Source organism: Chenopodium album, chromosome 14, assembly GCF_948465745.1.
Source record: "Chenopodium album chromosome 14, dcCheAlbu1.1, whole genome shotgun sequence".
In the NCBI taxonomy this organism is placed as follows: Eukaryota; Viridiplantae; Streptophyta; class Magnoliopsida; order Caryophyllales; family Amaranthaceae; genus Chenopodium; species Chenopodium album.
In genome coordinates this window covers 41105714-41130506 of record NC_137847.1, presented here as the reverse complement: position 1 = coordinate 41130506, position 24793 = coordinate 41105714, and the positions used below count along the sequence as shown (strand labels likewise).

The 24793-nt window shown below is 34.1% G+C and overlaps 1 protein-coding gene across 2 annotated transcripts; it reads left to right on the top strand.

Moving 5' to 3' along the window:
- The first annotated feature begins 3400 nt into the window (after positions 1–3400).
- LOC145579246 (glutamate receptor 2.8-like) lies at positions 3401–10393 on the top strand. 2 transcript variants are annotated; one of them, XM_081636492.1, is made up of 6 exons: positions 3401–3774; positions 6250–7110; positions 7437–7912; positions 7998–8313; positions 8658–9061; positions 9923–10393. In XM_081636492.1, exons 1-6 carry the CDS (start codon positions 3504–3506, stop codon positions 10226–10228), a joined length of 2634 nt encoding a protein of 877 aa, XP_081492618.1. In that variant the 5' UTR covers positions 3401–3503; the 3' UTR covers positions 10229–10393. The 2 variants fall into 2 exon arrangements, with proteins under 2 accessions (XP_081492618.1, XP_081492619.1); XM_081636493.1 differs by lacking the exon at positions 9923–10393 and adding an exon at positions 9150–9896.
- Positions 10394–24793: the final 14400 nt, after the last annotated feature.

Here is a 24793-nt window from a genome sequence, read left to right as displayed (position 1 = left end):
GTTGACTATCACGCACATGGCACTTAATGTTTTTAAAAGATCCTTTTATATATTTTTTTCCCCCACGTTTTCACATTTTCTCTCTTTCTATCCCCAAAAAAGTAATAGGTGTTCAAACACTTACCTGTTATTTTTTCCCCACGTTACACTTACCAAAATTGCTAGGGATCTAAGAGATCGGGCCCCATCTGAGTTGAGTTGTCGTCCCCAATATTCTGTTATCACACATGCATATGTAGATAGGTGCTCGTAGTTATTTTGATAGCGTCTCATGACTCTTATCTCACTTTGTTTTAGGCTAAAAAAGTAATACTCGTTTTAAGAAGACGTGTTCAGAACGAAAACTAAGCTAAGTCCATGTGGGTTTAAAAAAAAAAAAAAAAAAAGGCTAAGTCGATGTCCTTCTCAATAATTAAGACATACTAGTATAAGCCAAATCGATTTGTTATTGATTAAACTATACATTTTTACTCTTTTATTTACTCTGTATTTTCTTTTAATTCTATCAACTTCATAAAGTAGCCCAAATAAATATAGAGAATTTTGAGTAGGGTTACACTTTGATAGATATATAATTTTAGACAATTTAACTAAATTAAAAAAAAATAACAGGCAAGTGTTTGAAAATTTAAAATTATATTTAAAAAAAAAATTTGAATAACTTATTAAAAAGTAATTACTGTGAAAAAAAAAAAAAAAAAAAAAAACAGCTAGGAGAGAGTTACGGAACTTTAATTTCTGTTAATCAATTTCTATTAATCAGTTGAATTCGAAAACTAAGCTGATTTTGGATGGAGGAATGAAGCTTAATTAATAAGAGATGAACACCACCTCGTTTTTTAATTTATTATTGTATGTACCATCATTTGGTGTTTCACGCTAGCATATCAAAAGTATCACGATCAATGCAGAACTTTAGACTTTAATGTCTTTAATTTGGCTTTAATAAATTTATAGAAATTTAATATTTGATAAATTTATGGTGCTAATAACGTGTTATAAAATTAGAGAGAAAGAGGAGAAAATAAGGAAGTGAATAAAATATATATTTCATCCTGAATGATGTGGGAGTACATGTATATATACATGTGATGCAATTAGGGTTTTCTTGTAGAATAATAAACCTATGTATATCTAGAACATCCTAGAATTATCAGAAGGGTATAATGGGCATCCACCAAATACATATATTATATAACACAAAACGAATATAATAAGGTCTTAAATGACTATAATTTTTCATATGTATAAACACACAAATATGGTCAAGGTGGAATAAGTGAATAGTGAGAAAGAACAAATAATGTAATTAAAAAGAAGACTTTTGTGAAGAACTACCATATGCAAGTCAGTTTTTGTGCAAAACAACCGTATTAAAAAAATATGGTAAGAAACTATTTTTTAAACAATAGATGTTGTAAGAAACTTCCTTATAAAACAAGTAATGTTGTAAAAAGCTACCTTTTGTCAAAATATTGCATTGAATATAAGACGTTCGTTTAAAGACTCATTTTCAATCATTTTTTCTCTTTTTCTTACACCCAATTTCTCCATAGCCTCCTTATAACCCCTAATTCCCCTTTTCTTTCATTGTTAATTTAATCATATGGTAGTAACTTACAACATTTAAATTTTATAAGGTAGTTTTTCACAAAATTTCTTAAAATAAACGAATGAAGTATATGACAAGATTATTATCGGAGTATACGTATTTTTATGCAACATATCAATAGTGTTATTCATATATATACTCAGATTCAATTTATCAATATATCTTGATTTTTATTTAAAGAAAAATATATGCATATGTCATATTTGATCTTGTCAGATTCATTTTTGAAAAGGCATAAACGTTGAGATAAAGGATTAGTTGATTTAAAGCGAATAAATATAATAAATCAATATAGATAAATAAGACATGAGTTTCTATTTATAGAGACTAATATGGATCCATAAGAAATGAGCTTTCTATTTACAGAGTCGGCAATTTAGTTTGAAATCTTGTTAGCCGGTTCGATCAGTATCCCGAAAAATCCTTAGAATGAGTAGCTCCTAGCCCCTGCTTCTATCATTGGTGCTATCATCCCTAAGTTATTAATTAAAGTGAAACCTTTTATTTAAGGACGGAGGAAGTATATATATACTCCGTGTTTTTTAAAGTGTGTCACTAACCGAATGCAATCATGTTTTTGTTAGTGTTACAATTCCTTGTTTTTGGCAATAAGCTACATTTTAATATTTTAACTTTCTCCTGTTATAATCCCCACCAAAAACTACTATACTTTTATTTCTTTACTCTCACATTAATTACTCTATAATAAGCTAATCTCACTATTTTTTTTTTAAATCTTCAACTACCTCACTTATTTTTTTAAAAAAAAATTAGTTAAATTGTCTAAAAATATGCGTCACTCAGAGTGTAACATTACTGAAAAAATCACAAATAAACTATATTCTCTGTATTTGGGCTAGTTTATGAAGTTAATAGAATACAAAAAAATATGGAGTAAATGAAAGTGTAATATTTGAATAATTTGATCAATAACAATCGATTTGGCTTATACTAGTATGTCTTAATTATTGAGTAGGACCTGGGTTTAGTTTTCTTCTTAACATGTTACACGTCTTCTTATTACGAGTATTATATTATTTTTTTTGCCTAAAACAAAGTGAGATGAGACGTTATCAATTAGATTAATAACTGCAAGCACCTATCTACATATGCATATATGATAATAGAATTTTGGGGACGACGCGACTAAATACATATGAGTACGATTTCTTAAATCCCAAGCAAAAAAAAAAAAAAAAACTGTTCGTTGTTTTATAAGCTTATTGTATAATTAGTTATTCAACAACTTTTTTGTGTGGCTAATCACACTGTGTGATAGGGGTTACTTGTTGGGGTTTCGTATTCAGGGATTACATATTTAGGGGTTATTTGTATGAGTTATTTATTCAAAGGAAACTTACTCAAAGGTTATTTTTTAAAGGGAAACTTACTCGAGATTATTTATTAAAGGGAAACTTACTCAGAGGTTACTTATTCAGGGGTTAAACTTCTTTATTTGTTTTTCTTTATTTTCTTTTGTTTTAATCTTAAATCTTTTTACCTTCGGTATTTCATTGGTTAAGATGCAAGTGATGACATTGGGGTTTTTCCCAGCTATCTATATTGACTGTATGAGCAATCTTTGGCCTAATTTCGAAATAGTGTTTTTTTTAATGGATATGTAGGAGATCAATTGATAATATCTAAATTTGAAAAACAATTGAAGTTCATATATATACATTGTCATCCAATACGTTATAATATCATAAAAAATTTAAAGGAAAATTCTTAACTCTTACCCATAATTTTCTACGAAAGGAATGGGAAAAGTCATAGAAATGGACCATTACATTTTCCTCAAAAAAAAAAAAAAAAAAAAAGAAATGGACCATTAAATACGTACGGTCTATAATCTTACAAAAAAAAAGTGAACCTCAAGGAATGAACAACCATGGACTCGAAAATTTTCGCGTTCATGAAGCCGAAACTTCACCCCCTCGTATTATTATTTTCATTCTACTTGTGTATAATATTCTTGGTTGAAGGACAAACCTCCATTGTAAGTGATGATGGTGTAACTACAAAAATTGGTGCAATACTCGACTTGGATTCTCGTATGGGTAAAGAACAGAAAATAGCCATTGAAATCGCGGTTGAATATGCTAAGATTTCTGTTCATTTCATAGATCACAACCAAAGGCCGCTTCAAACTGCTTTTGAAGGTTGGTTGCTTCATTCCTGATCTTATAGCCTTTATACGTGATACAATGGGTGCCCTGTTTGACAGTTTTGACTTTCTTGTACTAGAACTTTTAATTTACTTTGTTTCGTAAACATGAAAATTGCCTTATGTGTTGCTTCCTGATCCACAAATGAGGTAGTATGCTTTACAAAATAAGGTTCAGAAATTTTAAATCACCTCCAATTTTGTTAAGTCCATTTGTTAGATATATAGGAAAATATATTATTGTGATATATTTTCCATAGATCTTACGTTATTATTTATGAAAAATAATATATCTTTGTGATATTACAAGTAATGCATGCGCTATGTTGTTAAGTGCTAATAAAATATTGTTGAGAATAGGTGCTAATTAGCCTGTAAGTTCGAGCTAGAGTTAAGAAAACTAAAATTAATAGCCAAACTTTTAATTACTTTTACTTAAGTTCGTTTATCAAGCTCAGCTAGGCAGGGTTGATAACGAACTATAAGTGAAGTAATAAATAGCACGAACTTTGGGGTTAGGTGTGGTAAATGGCATAAATAATTTCGGTGCGGGAGATTCCATCAGAGCCATAATACCTAGAATTCTCTCAAGTTAAAGAGAAGGCATGAATCAAACGAACTAAATACGGGATTTCGCCTTTAATCATCCCCAATTGGTAATAATGTAATGTTAATAGTTTAATATCTTACATGTTACAACAAGGGTAGTTTGGATAGGAAAGTCAATATTTACGTTATGTTTGGATGGAGAGAAATGGAGAGAAAGGAAGAGGAGAAATGAAGGGAAACATCCTCCCTTATTTGGATATCTAATGTAAGGAGAGAAGGGGAGGGAATTGGAGGGATCCATTTTCCTTTCACTTCTGATAAATCAAATCCCTTTATTAATGGAGAGATTTGGAAGGAAAATGGAATGTTTCCTTCTCCCTTCCCCCACCTTCCTTTCCCTCCCTTTCCCTTCACCATTGTTATCCAAATATAGTGTAAAAGTGTTATGAATTACGAACCTTAGTTTGCACAAATTGGCACATGTGAAAAAAGAAGAATTAAGGATAATTTTCGAGGAATCTAGGTCAAGCACTCACATATCCATCAGAACTCTAACCATCACTAGTATACAATAGAAGCCAAAATATAAAGGATGTAATTCTTTTTAGTTTTGTGAGGGATAAAGAGTAATAATTATGTCATAATTTGTTTAAGTAAAAAGTGATAATTTGTAGTGGTGAGGAGTGGGGACAAATTTTCTTTTCAAATTTAGGATTGGAAAGTGAAGTTATTTTAATATATAAATGGATGATATGATTGATAAAAATTAGATATAAGGATGAAATTTTACAATTATGGTGTGCTAAAGACATACCCAAAATTAATTTAGACTAGCTATTGTCCCACATTGAATAATACAAAAGAATTTCTAACTTATACATTTTCTGTACTAGTCCAACTACAATTTATTGATAGGATGTATGAATTTTAGATTAATACTCTGTAATATGTATGTATAAATTTCAGTTTAATAAGATGAGAGTTGTTATAGTATATGGTTAGATTCTTGTCTAGTTATCTTACGAAGTATAAATCTTTATTGGTTATAAAATATGTAACAATGCCAATATAATTTTGTCTCATTGCATGTTTTTGGCCTTTCTTCATCTATCTACTTCATGCTCAAAGGACCGTTATGTCTTTACTATGAAAAATTATATGTGTCCTTAATTATGTTCATGAAAGTGGCCCCGGCCCTTATATTACCCTTTAAATTAAGTAACATCAGTAGATGCTATTCACTCGACTTGTCAATTTTCTTGTGTCTATGACTTGTGCTAATTATAAAACAAAAAGGGTTACCTGTATTCATGATTTTGACACAAAATATATCCATTTTAAAAAAGTGAAAAAACATGAAAAAATAGAAGGAAGAATTGGCCTAAGGTGGAGTGAAAATGAAAGAGTTTATGTAATAATAATTATCTAAACAATTTGATTTTTGGCTATTTATAAATCGATGGAAAATGTTTTATTTAAAAGAGAGTAATAATAGAATTGACAATGTGAAATAAAATAATTTTAAAAAAGTATTGAGTCTAAGGACCTTTTGTATTTCATTTTTTATTTTTCTAATTTATTTAAAAACTAAATAATCCTTTTTTAATTTGTTCATTATATACCTTATACACTATTTACTTATTTTTCGCACCCGACATAACCAACAACAATAGTAGGCATATATACACTATTTACTTAGTTTTCGCACCCGACATAACCAACAACAGTAATAGGCATATGTAGAATATCTTGATAAGTTATATGTTATATGTGATATCTGATATGTGATATACTAATATACTCCTTTGCTTTTGTCAAAAAAAAAAAAAAAAAAAAAAAAAAAAAAAAAAAAAAATACTAATATACTATACATAATACATATGTTCAGATGTTCTTATTAACATTAGAAAAACTCTTGCAGCTGAAGCACTAATCAAGGAGAAGAAAGTGGAAGTTATAATAGTAGGCATAGAAGATTGGCAAACTACAACACTAGTAGCAAAAATTGGAAGTCTAGCTCAAGTACCAGTTCTCTCACTTGCTGCATCACCTCCAATCAACTCACCATTCGCGTCACTCCAATGGCCATTCCTAGTCCAAATGTCTCATAACGCGATCCAACAAGTCCAAACCATAGCATCCATCATTCAGAACTACCTTTGGCGTAGGGTCATTGTTGTGTATGAAGACGACGTTTCCACGAGTTCTGGTAATTGTGGCACAATCTCTCTTCTCACTACATCCCTCCAAAACATCGGATCTCAAATCGAACATCACCTTGTTCTTCCACCACTTGGATCAACTGCAAATCCTAGAGGTACTATAAGCGAAGAATTATTGAAGTTTGCCAATGGAAGATATTATTCAAGGGTTTTCATTGTTCTTAGAGTTTCACTTCCTTGTGTTAGCCTTTTTTTTGAAGAAGCAAAAGGGAATGGACTAATGATGAGTGACTCGGCTTGGATACTTTCAGAAGATATTACTAATTTTCTTCCCTCTTTGGACTACCCTACCATGTTTAATATGGATGGTGCTATAGGAATTATGGCCAAGTTTGATAAATCTACAAAGGGTTTTGAAGTATTTGATGCAAAATTTGGGGTCAAATTTCTTCAAGCATATGAAAAAGAACGGTATTATGAACCAAGTTTTCAAGCTCTAATTGCATATGATGCTATCACAACCATTATCAAGGCTAAGCAAAGCCTTAGTAACAACATTGGTGATCATATTGTTACATCTAAGAGCTTCCTCCAAGAAATTTTACAAAGTAATTTTACAGGTAATATTTTATTCTTGATTCTCTTTTGAAACTCCCTTAATTTTTCTTAAATATTCTTTCGTTTGCTCACTTTACTCACCTTTTTCAAACTCTTTCAAATGATTAATTTATTATGTCATTTTCTTTAAATTGTACGATTCCTTATGACGAATATGTTAGCTGACCCCAAATCATTTTGGGACTAAGACTTAGTAATTATTGTGTTGTAGATACATACTTTTTCCTTGCTTGTTCTTATTATATCTACACTATACATTTACATGTATCTATACCTTATGCCTTAGCCTTTGTATATTTTTCTTACATGTTACATGCCTTATCGACAGGGTTAAGTGGTAAAGTTATCTTCGACCAAAAGCATCATGATCTAGTAGTGAGTACTAGCACTAGACTAGTGAACATTGCTAGTTCAAATTACATAGAAGTATTGGATTTTAGTATTGATGATATTGAAGATGAGGATATTGCGAAAACACTAGCAAATGTAATAAAATGGCCAGGGGACTTGACCGGTTCCATTCCAAAGGGATGGGCGATGCCAACAAACGCAAAACCAATTAGAATTGGAGTTCCAATTGCCCATAATTACAATACCTACATCAATTATACAGGGAGTAGAGCTCTTGATGGCGATTTTTGTTTAACAAGACACGTTCCGAATTCAGTCCATAATAAAAATTTCGAAGGCTATAGTGTTCATCTTTTCAAAGAGGTTCTACAACACTTGGATTATAGGCTGCCTTATGTGTTCATTCCTTACAATGGCTCTTTTGATAATCTTATTGGACTTGTGCATAACAAGGTAACTTATTTTTTTCTCCAATTGGAAAAAATTGTAGTAAAATGTAAGTCAATTTGTTCATAAAACGATTTTTGTTTTTTTACAGTGTTTTGATGCTGCAATTGGTGATATAACAATATTAGGAAGGCGAATGGAGCTTGTAGATTTCACTCTTCCATATAAAGAATCAGGATTATCCATTATTCGGCCTGCATCCAAATCTTACAATTCTCACGGTCCATGGATATTTTTGAAGCCCTTCACAACGAAAATGTGGATAGTAACGTTCTTCATATTCGTGTACAATATGATTATCATATGGGCTTTGGAGCATGGAAGTAACTCGGAGTTCAGAGGAACATGGAGAAATCAGCTCAGTGCAACAGCTTGGTTTACCATCAATTCTCTCTACTTTGCTCAAAGTAAGTGGACAAATTCTCTTCCCCCGCCTTGTTAGGGTTGTCCAGGCCCGATTTCATACTCAAAATTTTAACAATAGTTGCACTTTTTGTTTCACTCTTTTCTTTCATCTATTTTCCTAATCTTATTTTCCTCTTCCCCATTTCGTTACTACCAAAATTTCTCCCTTTATTCTATTGATACTGATAGAGTATATAATCCAATTTTGGGCTTCAAGTATTAGCTTAAACTAGCAAGAGTTGGAGCTCAAGATTGGTTTATATGTACTCTATCAACAACTTTTATATTGCAATTTGCATCGTGTTTATGACTAGTTACTTATAACAATTATGTGTTGATATATTAGCGGAGAAAATTTCCTCCAAACTAGCAAGGGTGGTGGTGATAATGTGGTTTTTTATGATAATGATATTAACATCAAGTTATACTGCCAATCTCGCTTCCATGATCACCAACGATCGACTCAATCGAACAACAATCGATGTTGAGATGCTTCAAAGAACCAATGCTAAAGTTGGTTATGATAAATCATCATTTGTAAATACATTTTTGGAAGATCTTCTTAAATTTAATTCTACAAACATAATCCCCATGGAATCAAAGTTTGATCAGGATATTCACATGGAATTGCAAGCAAGAAACATTTCAGCAGCATGCCTTGAGTACCCTTATGCGCAGCTCTTTGTCACAAAATATTGCAATAAATACATCATGACCAATCCAATCCACAGATTTGGCGGCTTCGGATTTGTAAGTTTCTTTACAATTTACTCTGTTACATACATGATTTTATTTGATATGTCATTACTCATGAGAATTTTTCTTGTCTATATAGCAGGTTTATGGTATACATACAACAAGGTTTAATCATGTCAAATCTGTTAAAACTTAAATTCATTCTTTATGTAGTTTTTACCCACACCTCATTTGTTGAAAAATTATATATCAAGCAAAACTTTTTGTAGTTTGTTAGGGATTTACCTTGTAATATTGAGATCACAAGGTTTAAACTTCTAAACAACGATACTAAGGGATGAAAATCTCATCCCATTCTATGTACCTTACTTTTATGGGTGTCTAGCCTATAAATACTTGACCAGCTAGCCTATGCTAGTAAAAAGGAGAGCACATTTGAGGTCTAACCCCACTAGATAGGGGCACTTTAAGGGACGGGATCCCCAAACCCCATCTCCCGACCAGGTCGCTGATCTTAAAAAGTGACCAGGTCGCTTATCCCGACCAGGTTAGCCCGTGAAAGATTAGATTTAGGCCAGTAAAGCCTTTTTTACCTATACAAAAATAATTATTGAAAACTTTATTTTATTGTTAATTAGATAAACTCCTTGTGATGTTTTAAAAATTGAAATATTATGAGGACTAAAGTAGATGTATGATTGTAAATCACAGTTTAAAATTATATAAGTTTTAGGAAACTATGACAGTTTATTCTCAACCTTCCAAAATAATATAAGTGATGTACGACTGTACGTATCACTAAAGTGCAGCAAAGGAAGTATATCGATCTGTCAATCCATGGCAAATAATTGAGCTCTTCTAGTAACGCAACTAACAAATTTTAAATTTCTAACATTTTGCTAATTAATATTGTAGGTTTTTCCCAAGGGCTCTCTAATTACAGATGATGTTTCCAAGGCTATACTAAATCTAACAGAACTTGATCGTCTGAAAAAACTTGAGAAAGAGTACTTAAATATAATTATTGATTGCACCAGTACAGCCGAAAACTCTGATAACAGTAATGATGGACAACAAAGTAGTTTAAGCATAGAAAGCTTTCAAGTTCTCTTCTACGTTTCAGGAGCAGCAACTAGTATTTGTTTATTAGCATCTTTTATTCCCTTGTCTAAAAAATTCTGTAAAAGAATGGCAACTCAAGAAGTAGCTCCTAGTAATTAAGTTTGGTAGATTATGTTTATTAGCTACATATGTTACTAATAGTTAACTTTTTGCAATTTTTGAATAATTGTTTGTATAACACAAAATACGTTGGAATTCAAATTAAAAGATTAAGATGTATACTAGCATTGATTCTAATTAATTAAGTGTTGTTTTATTCTTCTATGAATAACTTAGCTGATTGGAGTACATTTGATGTGAACGTAAAGTATATATACTTCAAATTATCAGTTCCTTACAATCATCTTGTATACACGGTCGATTCCTACTTAAATGGATTGAGTTGACATCGATCAATCGGTTTCACTATTCGAGTTAAAAACTAGATCAAGATGAGTTGATTGAATTCCTCATATATATATATGATTAATCACTTACGGTATGTAGTGTATGTAAAAATATGCGTTAGATAAGATAAGATACTTTAATCAAAGCATTGAAAACATAAAACGTTACATACTAGGAAGCATAATTCAGTTAAACTTGTACATGAAATCAAGCATCCAACTTGACCCGGCCAATCGGCCATACAACTTTAAGTGGTGAGTGGTCATGCATATTTAAATGCAATGTAATCGTACTTTTCAGGTTTCTCAACTAAAATCAAGTAGTACTAAAAGACAATCCGTAATAACTACAACTAGTAATACCTACATTATTTATACAAGTATGGGAGCCGTTAAAGGAAAACATTCACTCTTTTGCAAGAAAATACGGAAAAAATATGTTTTATTTAGAAAAATTTGTCAAAAATAAGCTAACATTTGCTTGGTTAGCTCAAAATAAGCTAAATTTTTTATTAAATCGTAGTAAGTCAACTTTTAAGGGTATTTTCTTTTAATAGGTCAAATGACCTACGACCTACCAAACAGTTGACTTTTATAATTAAAAATAATTTACTTTAATTAAATGTTTAACTATAATTATATTGAAAAAACAAATTTAAAAAATTAGAAAAAAAAAAAAAGAAAAGAAAAGTCCAGCCATCCCCTCCCCCAATCACTGCTAGCCCCCCCTCCCCTCCCCTGTCAGCGGGCGACCACCTCCCTCACAGGCGCCGGCGACCTACCCATCATCGTCTCGCATCAGCTCATGCGCAACATATCACCCATTCTCACGGTCTCACCTAAACTCCCACACCAACAACACAATTAACCAACACCAATACGCACCACCAATTAAGCCCCCTCACACAGAAAATCACACACCATTGCCAGCGGATTGCTACGCCAAATGAACAACCGTGCACCTCACATTTCCACCACAACAAGCGCACTTAGAAACAACCGTCACCAATCAACTCCATAGCAGCCCCAATGTAGAACAAAACAGAGAATCAACTTGGTTCAGGCGAACCGAAATCGTGTTCAAGCGAACCAAGCAATTCCAAATTCACTCAAAGCGTTTATCAAAAATTAAAGCGGAATCATTTCGCGATTAAACTTTGCCTGTTTTAATGAAGCTCAACGGTCACGAATTGAACTCACGATTCCAATAGAGGCAAAGGGGGGAGGGGTGGTGGTGGGGGGAAGTGGGAATGGGGAAAGGGAGGGGGTGGTCGCCGGCACTGGAGGACGAAGGTGTTCGTCGGGCGTTGACCGTGAAAGGGAGGAGGAGGTGGGCAGGTGGCTGAGATTTTGTTTTAGTTTTTTAGTTATTTTATTTATTTGATATAGTTATTTAATTGTTAATTAAAGAAAAAAGTTTAATAATTAATCAAAAAATAAAGCTTAATTATATTTCTTTTAAAAGGACCAATCACATAAGGACACGTGTTAGACTTTACCTCTATAACCGATTACCTTATAATCTAACAGGTTTTGACTTAATTTGAAAAATCTATAAACCTATACTAAAAGCAAATAAGTAATGACACTTGTCACTACGTTATGAAAAATTTTCCCGTCTTTTTGTTTTTTTCCTTTTTTCTTCTGCTATCTTTCATTTAAGGAAATTAAGGAAAACAATTGGAAGGTGGAACATATTAAGTTAATAACATATTATATAAGTAATATAAATAAGTCAACCATACGATTCACAAATCTGTACAAAATATTAAATATTGTAAATTTAAATTAAAGCTTGACAAAAATTGTGTTATACTAAATATTTTGCAAACTACATCAATACTAGCTAAATATAACTTTGTCTTTACATATAAAATAATTAATAGTTTCATAGATCAAATCAGAAGAAGAAGAAAAAAAAGGCTTTGGATATAGCTCGATTTAGGGCTAATTTTTTAAGATGATAAAAAAAAAAAAAAAAAAAAAAAAAAAAAAAAAAAAAAAAACCAAAGGGAATGAAAAAGATACAATGTGAATGCTCCAATAAAGTCCAAAATGTCGCATGTTTGAACTTATTTATTTAAATATGTCTAAAACTGAGTAAGTTTATATATTGAACTATTGCTTTACTTTTTTTTTTTTTTTGAAATTTATTTTTTACATATAATTAATTTAAAATGATTATTTAAAAATTTTATACCCGTGCATGGCACGGGACTTAAAACTAATATCCTATAAAAGTCGACTTATTTTGAGTTAATTTAAAGGTTGGCTTATATTGAGCTAAACACGTAAAGGTTGGCTTACTTTTGACAAATTTTCCTATATTTATGATAATTTTGTGTTTTTGCCTGTCAAAACTCAAAAGCCACTAAAATACAATATAAAATATACTGTAAATATTATATCAGGAAATTGTTCTAACATACTTCCGGATTATCCTATATACACTCACTTGATTAATTTTTTGTGATTTGTACGTTAATCAAATATTCCCTCCGATCGGTATCACAACTATGTATTTTGAATTTTTTTAACATTAATAATTAGAGGGATTTATGTTTATTTTGATTTAATTTATTTGGTGTGTACATTATTAATACAAGTATCTAATTTTTATAAGTTTTGAAATTATAATATTAAAGACATTTACAATCAAAGTTTGCATCAATTTATGTAAACAAGAACATCATTTAGAAACAGAGACATTTTACCACTCTACAAATCAAATATACAAAAAGTAATAGTAATGTTGCAATTTAGAACTGACTAATCAATTTGTTTCAAAAAAAAAAAAAAAAAAAAATCGACCGATAAAGTTGTCAGTCAAATTTAGGGAAATTGTAATGTTACAAAATATATATATATATATATAGAGAGAGAGAGAGAGAGGGTGTGAGTTTGATCTTTCTAGCAATAGTAGTAAATAATATATGAATGAAAAACCCCACATATCGAATAAAAAAAAAGTGTCCAAGTGTGGCCCATATTTCATAAGCTTGATTAATTATGTCTCAACGTGTCAAAAGCTCTAGCAAAATCTAGCATGTGGATTAAATAGCGAAATCTGTGGAAACTATTATTAGAAGCAGTAATGGACGTTCCTTTTTTTTTTTTGTTTTTTTTTTTTTTTTTTTTTTTTTTTGAAAGCTAATGGACGTTCCTTAGTTCCTTCGTGACACACATTTTATATAAAGTGTAGAAGTTTCCACACCCTTTTTTCACCTCCTCATGTCAATTATAAATATTGGTATTGGGAAACATTTGGAAAAATGTAATCCAGCTACATTATTCTCCAATCCACCTCCTCCCATACAAATTAGAGAGAATTTACCTACACGTGTCATCTCTTTAAGAAATATGATCAGGAGATACTACCAAGTACCAATACACAATCTCCTAATCAACTATTCTCTTTGTAATACTCCTTTGTGAATAGGGCAGTGTTATATAATTTTAGAACCTGTTCTATTTTTATTAATAAGACACTCATACAAAAATGTAATTTTAAGTATAAAACAAATATCGTGATTTTTTTTTCTTTTCAATAAGTTCTTATACAAAAGATTATGCGATCAATCTAGTAATCCAATCATTTAAACTCCAAAATGTTGAGATCTATTTATGCAGGACTTACAACTCTCTTATCCCTCATTATGAAATTCTATTAAACAATTAATCCGTACCCAATTACACATACCTCATGGCTATTATTTAAACTTAATTTATTAATTAAGTGAATTCAATAAAGTGACAAGAAAAAACAGGTAATTATTTGATTAGAAGTGATTCAAATTTGATTGATGGATTGAAAAATTAAATGGGTACAATTATTTGGAAACTTTCAGTAAAATAGTCTAGGAAATTACAGATACATTTTAATTGCAACATAATATTTAAATACGATATATTTATGATAAGTTAAGTTACACATTGTAACATGAATCTAGGTCGGAAAACATGCATGCTAAATTCACAAGAATAATTACCGGATAACATACCAAAACCTAATAACAATGCAAAGAATATACTTATACCAATATACTCATAATAATATATCATATTCACAAAAATATATGTCAATATGGAAATCAAAACATAAAAAGCTAGTATTTAGAAATATTTGGAAATCAGACCATAAATGAGTAGGATCAAGATTTTTGTTTTGTTTTGATGGTTGATAGATTGTTAAATTTTTTATTATTTTTTTTCTTCAGCACTTGCCCTTCAAGTTAAGACAAAATTTTATTTGGCGCTAAAAATTATAGGTATTTGCTAAGGGTCTATATTTACATGCCTTTAATCTTCCATTAATCTGCCCTTTTATTAGTTTATTTTTTATAGTAGGAGTTCACCCATACTTTTTTTTGATAATTTTTGGATTATTTTGGGTGAGAATTGTTGGTAGATTTTTTTGTCTATTTTTCTCACGTTAAATATTGTGAGTTATTTTTACTATATATTTTGTTGACTCGAATGAGGAACTAGGGTAATTTTTTGCGGAATTGTAAAGAAACTTAACAAAAACTTAAAGTGTAAAGAGAGATTTTACGTGGAAAACTTCTTGGCCCTAATCAAGAATAAAAACCACGACCACAAGGAATTTTAAAACTCAACTCTTAATTATAATAGGACAAACAACCTATTACAAAGTAAGACTCTAACTCAAGTTCATATACGAACATAAGTCCCCTTCAACTGATCCCTTAATCAGTTGAACGCTCTCAACTGTCTCTTTCTCCTTGCTTCACTTAAAGCAATAGACACTTTAGAGTTTACCCAAACTCGATCTAACCCAATACAACTCAACATTAAACTCTAATGTTAAGTACTAAAACACTCAAGGACTCAAGTGGATTAAGACTCTTTTTCGAAAACTAGAAAGATTGTAATGCTCAAGTGTATTTTTCTCAACAGATTACCAAGTCCTTTTATAAAGAGTAGAGGAAGTTAATTCTGTCGTTGCTTAACCTCCACTAAGTCACAATTTCCTCAAAAATAAGAAGTGTAAGTAATGGGATATTCGGCAGCAAGCAAAACGTATCTCCCCACTTTCACTAGAAGTGTTTTACTGCTCTCTTAAATTTCTCAAGACCAAGTTAAAACAGACGTTTAAACTTGTTTTCCAAAAACTGATTTCCAAAAGATTAGCTTATGATATGATTTTAACAAAAAAATCTTTTAAACTAAAACTTGATATTTTATTGAAAAAGATATTTTCTAAAATATTTCAAAAATAAAATAACCAAGTTAAGATATGAAAAATAAAACTTTATCTTATAAAAAAAAATCCACTTGACTCCTATTAAATATCAAAGTAATTAACATAAACATAAGAAGCCTAAAATATAGAATAAATCAATTAGACTTCTCGAATATTCTTGTGAACCTTCGACTCAGGAGCTCCACTTTCTCACTCAAGGAACTCGACTTCTGATTGTCTTCATTACTCTTCTTATCTGCACTAGCTGTATTCAAACCTTGTTCTATGCTCTTTTCTTACTCCAGATTTTCGTAGCATAAACTTAGTTCAACTAAGAACCTGTCATCAATCACAACTAAGACAAAAGGTCAAACTGTTATGAATTTGCTTAGGTTTATTTCTTCGAGTCATCATAGAAAATTAGGGTTAACAATATTTCCCTTTTTTTATGAATGACAAACCTAGTAAACTCCAGTAAAGTAATGAAGATAAAATCAGAGAAAGAGAAGCAAAACAAAAGAAAATAGAACTACTAACAATGGAACTAACAATTTGAACTAGAATGGAACTGGATATATACCTTAACATGGATGGATGGAGAGCTTGTCAACAATTGAGTTTGCCTTTCTTTTCTCCCCTTTGTCTTTCATCAAAATTAATGCATACATATGTGTAGGCGTCGTTCGAATTACGACTACGTTAAGCATGTGTGAATATGCTTGGCACTCATAGGAAAAAGGGAATTGACATATATGATTAGGGACAAATAAAGTAGGGAACCGCCAACAAGTTTTTAAGGAACTTGAAAACCGTTCACGGATTATAAAAGGCAACCACGATAAAGGGACAACGAAAGGCAACAACGATTGACCCGTGAAGGTTACACCCCATTCATAATCCATGAGATTACTAACTCCATATGGTTCGGAACCACGAAAGGAGGATCAGGGATGATGGTACGAAGTGAGTCATGGAGTCACATTCGTCCGTATTGGCCTCTACTCGATTCTTATTGTGAAAAGTATATCTGCGATCTCAAAGGCATGCAAACAAAGATTCAATTTGTTTCATCCTATTATTATGCTAAATTGGTCGAATATTAATGCAACATATAATTTTAAAATATTCGTGATCACTTGATTTAATAACAAGATTAAAACGGAACCTAAACCGGTTGTCCAAATTATCTTATTAGGGCTGATTTTCAATTACATATTCCCTTTAAACATGCAATATGGTGATCAATAAATATAATAAAATTAACACTAATATTGGAAGCAATTTAACAATAAATCCAACAATTAGTATATGACAAACATAATAAAAATCGATAGAAAAATAATATAAATAGAGGAACATGATTCCTTACTTTGATTTTGTTTGCTTGCAACTACAAAATAATAAACGCGTTAGTAACTTCAAGGAAATTAATATACAATAATTAAAATTAAATTAAATTGAATTAAGGTTGATTTGGGGCCAAACCCTCAAACAATTCTACCTTTCAAGCTTTGGTTTAAGACGGAACCTCGGGTAAAGTATGGACTCCTTGGAGTGCTTGGGGGAAGTATTGTGAGAGAATAGGGTAGGCTAGTGTTTAGGCTAGAGCATAGAAGAGAGAATAGAGAATTATTTTATGTATAAGAGAGGAAAACAGAATGATTTGGTGCCCCGAATTGCAGAAATGAGGGGGGTATTTATTGAGGAAATGAACAGGGGGATACACGGAACCCTAGAAGAGATAAGAGCCGTAGAAAAACCCTAAATAGGCACCGTGACACGGTTTTGGTCACCGTGACACGGTACTAGGATCCATGCACGGTACCAGGCTCCGTGTCACGGCATTGTCCATTGTGGAACGGTACAACACACCGTGTCGCGGTGTACAATTCTGCCAAAATATGCGTCCAAATTTATTTTAGTGCGTGAGAAAAAACGCGGAATAGACACGGGAAAGCACCGTGACATTGTGAAGAACACCGTGTTACAATACAAGGCACCGTAACACTTTAGCTTATACCATAACGCGGTGTTTAAGCTGTTACGCAGTAATTCCAGTTTTTTACGCGTTTTTAAAATGGAAAAATTGATTTTAATAATCCCACCTTTTGCCGGTTGACTATTAATAATCCCACCTTTGGATTATTATTTAATAATCCCACCTTTGTAGGGGATCTTCTTCTATTGGTCCCTTATTATCGGTAACCTGTATATTAGGTAAAGTTTTTTAAAAAAAATTTCAGTAACACATGTCACTAAATAATTGGTTAAAAAGAAAAACATTTTAAAAAAAATTCTGATCAAAATGATTAAAAAAAAAATGTTCAGCCAAACCCCAACGACTACCTTGACCACCAAACTCCGGCAGCCCCTCCTCCCCATCCCCATCGCTAGAACCCCCACCCCCACCTCCGGAACCCGCATCCCCACCACCGGAACGCCGGAACCCCTATTCCCACCCCCACGCAGCAAACCCAACCCTTAATTTCAATGAATTAAGAAAATAAAAAAAAAAAGAAAAGTAAAAAACTTCAAGATTGAGTAGAAGGGATGGCTTAGGTAGGAGTTTCGGCGGTTCGTCTCGGCAGTTTTTGGCGATGTGAGAGGACGTTTTCGGCGGCCTTTGGCGTTTTTCAAGGTGGTGGTTATAGTGGTTTCGGGGTTGGGATTTAATTTGGATTGGGGTCATTTCGGAGGTGCCTTATAGCCGACTGGGTGGTTTTGCTATTGAGGGGTTCTGGCCGGCCATTTTCAGGGGTTTAGGGTGGCGGCCGGCCGGTTTTGGGTGGGGTTAGGGTGAGAGTTGGGGTTTCACGGTGGGTGGGGTGGCTGGTGGGTATTTTTCTTTTCTTTTCTTTTTTTAGTTTTTAATTTTTTTTAAAAATTTTCAACCAATTACAAAATGACACGTGGCATATAACTTCTCAAAACCGGTTACCAACAGGTTAGGGACCAATAGAAGAAGATCCCCTACAAAGGTGGGATTATTAAAAAATAATCCAAAGGTGGGATTATTAATAGTTAACCGGCAAAAGGTGGGATTCTTAGAATCAATTTTTCCTTTTAAAATTATAGTAACTTTTGATCCGTAACTCGAAATAAGGCATATAATATATTATTGAAAAGCTTACCAAGTCTACTTTCCAACCCATTTAAAGTCAGGTCAAAATCATTTGTATATTTATGATATGGCCGATTTAGTGAAAGGGTGTCGGTTTTGGGCCGAGTTTAGTGTTTTGCTCATATCTTCTTCGTTTTAAACCGGAATTGGGCTTATGATATATAGTTGGAAAGCTTATTGAAAGTCATATTCAATAAAATAATAATTGGATCAAAATTATAGGGTCACAAAATCAGTTCAGCTCGGTTTTGTGATGTGGACACGAAAAGAGGAAAGTATGTTATGGTTTGGGGAAAATGGGCTAAGAATTGGGTTGGTTTATGGAAATATGAAAATACGAAAATATGGATTAAGCACTCCAAAGATTGAATACTTAACCTGACCAATAATGGCAGTGAAAGGTCGTTCATCATCGGGTTTGGTTTTGGGGAGACATTTTTTGGTGTCTACAGAAGCCCCCACTTTGACTGAGTTTGTAGAAACGTCAGTTTTGAAAAGGATAGTCAAAGTATTTGGTAGGGACGGAGAGTTATTTAAGACGTTCTAAGATCCTAAATCACTCTTTTTATGCTGATACTTATAGAAAAATGTTAGTTCCATAGATAAAAGAGTAAAGGGATAAAATGTGTATTTGACACCAGAGTATCGGTGGCAAATAAATTTGGTAGTTTTCTATGCCTGAAGAAATCTATCGGATGAAGATTGTTGTGATATTTTCCATGCTTGAGGAATGTTAAAAGATGATATAATCGCTGACTTCTTCACCTTGAGAGGTGGCAACGACCGACAATTTTCCATGCTTGAGGAAAAACTTGTCTGATGATGAGATTGCAAGTCTTTGTGTATCAAGAACCTTGCGTCGTGAATCATCTTCTCTTGGGAGAAGATCACTAAAAAAACGATGATGGTACGATTGTTCCCGAATGTGGATTGCAGATGGTTCGCTTATCCCCGAACGTGGGCTGTAGATGGTTCGCTTGTCCCCGGACGTGGGCTGTAGATGGTTTTCTTATCCCCGGACGTGGGCTGTAGATGGTTTGCTTGTCCCCGAACGTGGGCTGTAAATGGTTCGCTTATCCCCGAACGTGGCCTGTAGATGGTTCGCTTGTCCCCGGACGTGGGCTGTAGATGGTTCGCTTGTCCCCGAACGTGGGCTGTAAATGGTTCGTTTATCCCCGAACGTGGCCTGTAGATGGTTCGCTTGTCCCCGAACGAGGGCTATAAATGGTTCGCTTATCCCCGAACGTGGGCTGTAATTGAGACCTACAAAATGGAATTTTCCAAGGGACTCGCATATATTGTGACCAACTAACATGACCAAGCTTGACTTGACATGACATGACATGTGTTTGTGGTTGTGTGTATATAGTTTGTGTGTGTGTGCAGACACAAGCAACCGAAAATGCAAAAGCAAAAATTTTCCGTCATCTTTGTCATGAGTGGAGGGTACCGACTTTCTCCCGAAAAAGAAAGACGTGAAAACTTAAGTTTTGTTTTGAACTTCCCTCGATAAAAAAAAAAAATTGAAAACGTTTTTTAACTTCAATTCCCCAAAAAGAAAAGCCATGAAAAAAGGGAGAAGTTTTGAATTTCCTCGTTGAGCAAGATGAAATGAATCGTATGGATTGAATTGCTTGTCTTGAAAATAATGTATGCATGATGCATGTTCTTAGGCCAAGAGGCTAAGGACAATTACATCATGTGACACGATAGATGAATGAACTTAGGTCATGGAGCTAAGCATCATATATGGTGTAAAGAAACGATCCTGAACGTCACGTGTGTCTGGAAGCCAAGCACGTATATAGATGAAGTGATTGTTAAGTATTGCATAATGAACGTTGCTTAAGTCAAAGAGCTAAGCACGATATGCTTTGTATGATTACAAATCATTGATATATAAATTTTGCTAAGCACATTATGCGATGCGTGAAACAATGAACATTGCTCAGGTCATGAAGCTAAGCAAGTATACAATGTTTCTTCTAATGAATGTTGTCTTGAAAGATGATGAAGCATGCGTGGTAGGGAAACAAGATTTCATGATAAAGGGTTCCTAAGGGAAAGATGATATGGCTATGTATGTGTGAAAGAAGTGTGTGAAAGTGATACTAAGGTAAGGCTGCAAAGACTATGGTGATGGAAAGAGATCTGAGAAGAGTCAAGATGGTGACTCTTAAGGCTAGGTAAGCTAAGTGACGTGGGTTCAAGCCCCCAAGTCTAGCTCTCTATGGGTAGGGATAAGCATTGTAAATGACTCGATCATGTGTGGATATGAATGTGAACATGAATGTGGCCGCACCTCATTGTGAGGTTACATACGTATCCGTTTGGAATTAGGCCGAACGTAGCTCTAACCGAACTTTGCACAAGTGTATATACACCTCAAAGAGGTATTTCAAGGGTTGCAATGTGGTTAAGTTGAAGGTTTAAAGAAGATAAGGGTAAAAGGCTCAAGACCTAAGAGAATCCCTAAAATGTGTAATTGTGAATTTGAAAATTTTGAATTTTGCAAGTTTATTTTCAACATTTTTTTTTCATTCTTTTGAATCAATATGGGAAATCTTAGGGAGATTTCTATTTAGCGGTTATGGGATTTCGCAGCCCCCGAGGCTGTGTTCGACAGTTGTTCGAGCGCTGTTGGAGTATTTTTGGGATACTACCAACACTTTCCACTTTGCTTGGGGGGAGATGACGGTGATTCCTCTTGATTTTAGCATGATCAGCAGCTTGTGTTTCACCAAGCACCCTGTACAGCAGATTCCTGACCTCAATTGGGGGGCGAGTGAGGCAGCGGAGTTGTTAAGTCCTGTCGTTCAGCATATCAGGACTTGACCAGTGCCTCGGGGTGGTCCTAGGAGTGGGCGATCAGAGTTAGCTTTTGTTCTTTCCCATGGTTTTGACATAGCTGAGACGACACCTGAGCAGCGAGTACGGATCTTTATCTTGATCCTTATTTCCGGGACTCTTTCTCATGATAGGAGTTCTCGTGCGCTTGTTTGTTACCTGCCGTCTCTGGTCAGGATTGGTGAGATAGGATCCTTCAGTTGGGCTAGTATAGGATATGCTGATATGCTCTCGTCGCTGCGTCATGGCTACAGGCAGCTGAACCATCAGGCCCCTGTTGCTGTTTATGGTCTGTAGAGAGTCGTAGAGGTGACGATCTTTTCCTCTTCATGTTTTGTTTTTACCGGTTTAGCTCATGTGCTTAGAGATTATTCTTGTTGCAACTGTGGTTCTATCAGTACTTTCCGGGATAAGCCCCTCGACGGCATCGCGGAGCGGTCTACAATTTTCCTGTTGGTGCCAGCTGGCTTGATCGAGGCAAGTTACGAGTGGAGTCCGTATCGAGTCTGCGCGGGCTGCTGCTTTGGGGCACCTATAATGTTGGTGTAAGGGTCGATTTCACAGTGTATTATTTTTTACTTTAATGTTATTCTTCATCATTTATTGCAATCTCTTATGGTTTTCAAATTGCTGTCGAGATCTAGTATCGACCTTGGGTTGGCATGGCCGACCTTCCCGAGGCTTTGGAGCTTTTGGCGTGCCGTACTATCTTCTTCATCATGCTTTGTTTGGTACCTTGGAGAGCGTGTTGTTCGTCAGCACAGCGACGATCGCTTTGTGGTGCCATTGCTCCGTCTGAGTCTATGTTGCACTCACGCTTGTTTGGGGAGCTGTTGGATAGGAGGGAGCACTACTATTTTCCTTGGTAGAATTTAGTGTGCATGGATGGTGATTATTCCCAGGACTTGCTTCCTCACTTGGCTCCTCCGCCCCGTCTTCCCGAGGTTTGGTATTCTTTTAGAATTTTATTTTGCTTAGTCCCTGTTTAAACTGTCGAATAACCTGATTAGTCGAATAACCCGCCTCAGTCCGTTCGTTACCCAGGACCGATTGGCATGACTGAGGATCATATTGCTGATGCACTAGAGGGTTTCAGACAGGCGCAAGAGTCCCTACCTGATGAGTTCAAGCCGGTAAGCTTTCTGACATATCTTTCATTCTTCTTATTACTGCTTGTTACTGACTTTTTGGTTTCAGGTCACGCATTCAGATATGATGGGCTTTATGAAGTTGATTGATGCTTTGAAGTATTGTGTCATCAAGCTACGATGTGGTTCGAGTTATTAGAGTGACTCAGACGATGCTCATGAGGTATATTCATCTGTTTTCTCATGTTTACCTTTTCCTGCATCACTAATATCTTTTCATTTTGTGTCTTTCAGGAGCAACGGAGGTCTCGCTCGCGCTCGAGGCGTAGAGGCTCGGACGAGGGGGAGCCTAGTCACCGCAGACGATCCCCTGAGGTTCGTCGGCATTCTCAGACGCAGCGGCAGCAGCCTCAAACTTCTCAGCTATTTCAAGGGCTTTAAACTCGGTGGCCGCAATCTCAGTTTTCTCAGCCGTTTCAGGAGACTCAGTGGCAGCATCCTCGGCCTTCTCAACCATTTCAGGAGACTCAATGGCAGCAGTCTTGGCCTTCTCAGCAATTCCAGCCTTCACAACCTGAGTTTAGGCCGGCCATTACTCCTACGGACCAGGGCTTATTTTCAGTTACATTGTCTGGGACGATGCTTCCACCGACGCTTCCTACATCTTGGAGTCAGCCTACACAGTTTACCAGCTGGACAAGACCTGTTTTGAGTTTGTCTTCTGCTGGAGCTGTTGGTACTAGTAGGGATGCTACTCCTCGCACTCGGATGATGCAGAGTCTTTTTGGTCCGCCATTCCCTTACTCACGGTCTCATGATGACACTGATCCCAGTTCTAGATCTAAGCAATTTTGACCGAGGGTTTTCATTATGTACTTGGTTGATGACACTTGACGCTATTTATGTACCATGACTCACTTTGTATATTTTATTCAAACTTTATGTATTTGAGATTATTTACTCAATTAGTGTACATGTTAGTGTGCGCTTGAGACTGACTGTGTGTGATTGTGTATTTATTAATGACTTGAAAAAAACGTTATTTTTCATAAGTGGAGGGTACCGACCTTCCCCGAAATAAAAAGAAAATAAAAAGAAAAAGAAAAGAAAAAGAAAATAAAAATAGGACTAGTTTTACAACTTCCCCAAAATAAAAAGAAAATAAAAATAAAAAATGGGACAAGTTTTACAACTTTCCCAAAAGAAAATAAAAATAAAAATAAAAATGGGACAAGTTTTACAACTTCCCCACAATAAAAAGAAAACAAAAATAAAAATTAAAATTAAAAATGGGACAAGTTTTACAACTTCCCCACAATAAAAAGAAAATAAAATTAAAAATGAGACAAGTTTTACAACTTCCCCAAAAGAAAATAAAAATAAAAATAAAAATGGGACAAGTTTCACAACTTCCCCAAAAGAAAATAAAAACAAAAATAGGACAAGTTTTACAACTTCCCCAAAATAAAATAAAAATAAAAATGGGATAAGTTTTACACCTTCTCCAATAAAAAGAAAATAAAAATAAAAGTAAAATAAAGGAGAATTTTATTAGGAATAAAACTCTCGAAAAACGAGATTGAAGGATAAACGGTGAAGGAAAATACAACAAAAATCCGGAAAAAATAGGTCAAGGATAAAAATTAAAAAGCGCGTGACCACCGTGACACGTGGAATTATACCGTGTATCCGTGACAAATGAGTTTGGTAGCTTCCTATGCTTAAAGGAATCCACCGGATGACGTTTTGTTGAAATACTTTCCATGCCTGAGGAAAGTCGACTGGTGAGTTTGGTAGCTTTCTATGCTAGAAGAAATCTACCAGAGGATGATACCGGATGAAAAATGTCCGCTGCGGGAAGAATTTGGTGCTATCTTTGGCTTCCCTGCTAGAAATCTCATTGCAATACCTACTCTGCGTGAATATTATTACTAGGATTTTGAACGCCATCTAAATCTGACCGATCCAGATTTAAATAGAATTGTGTGTGGTAAGGAAGTAGATCTAGAAAAGCTTGCA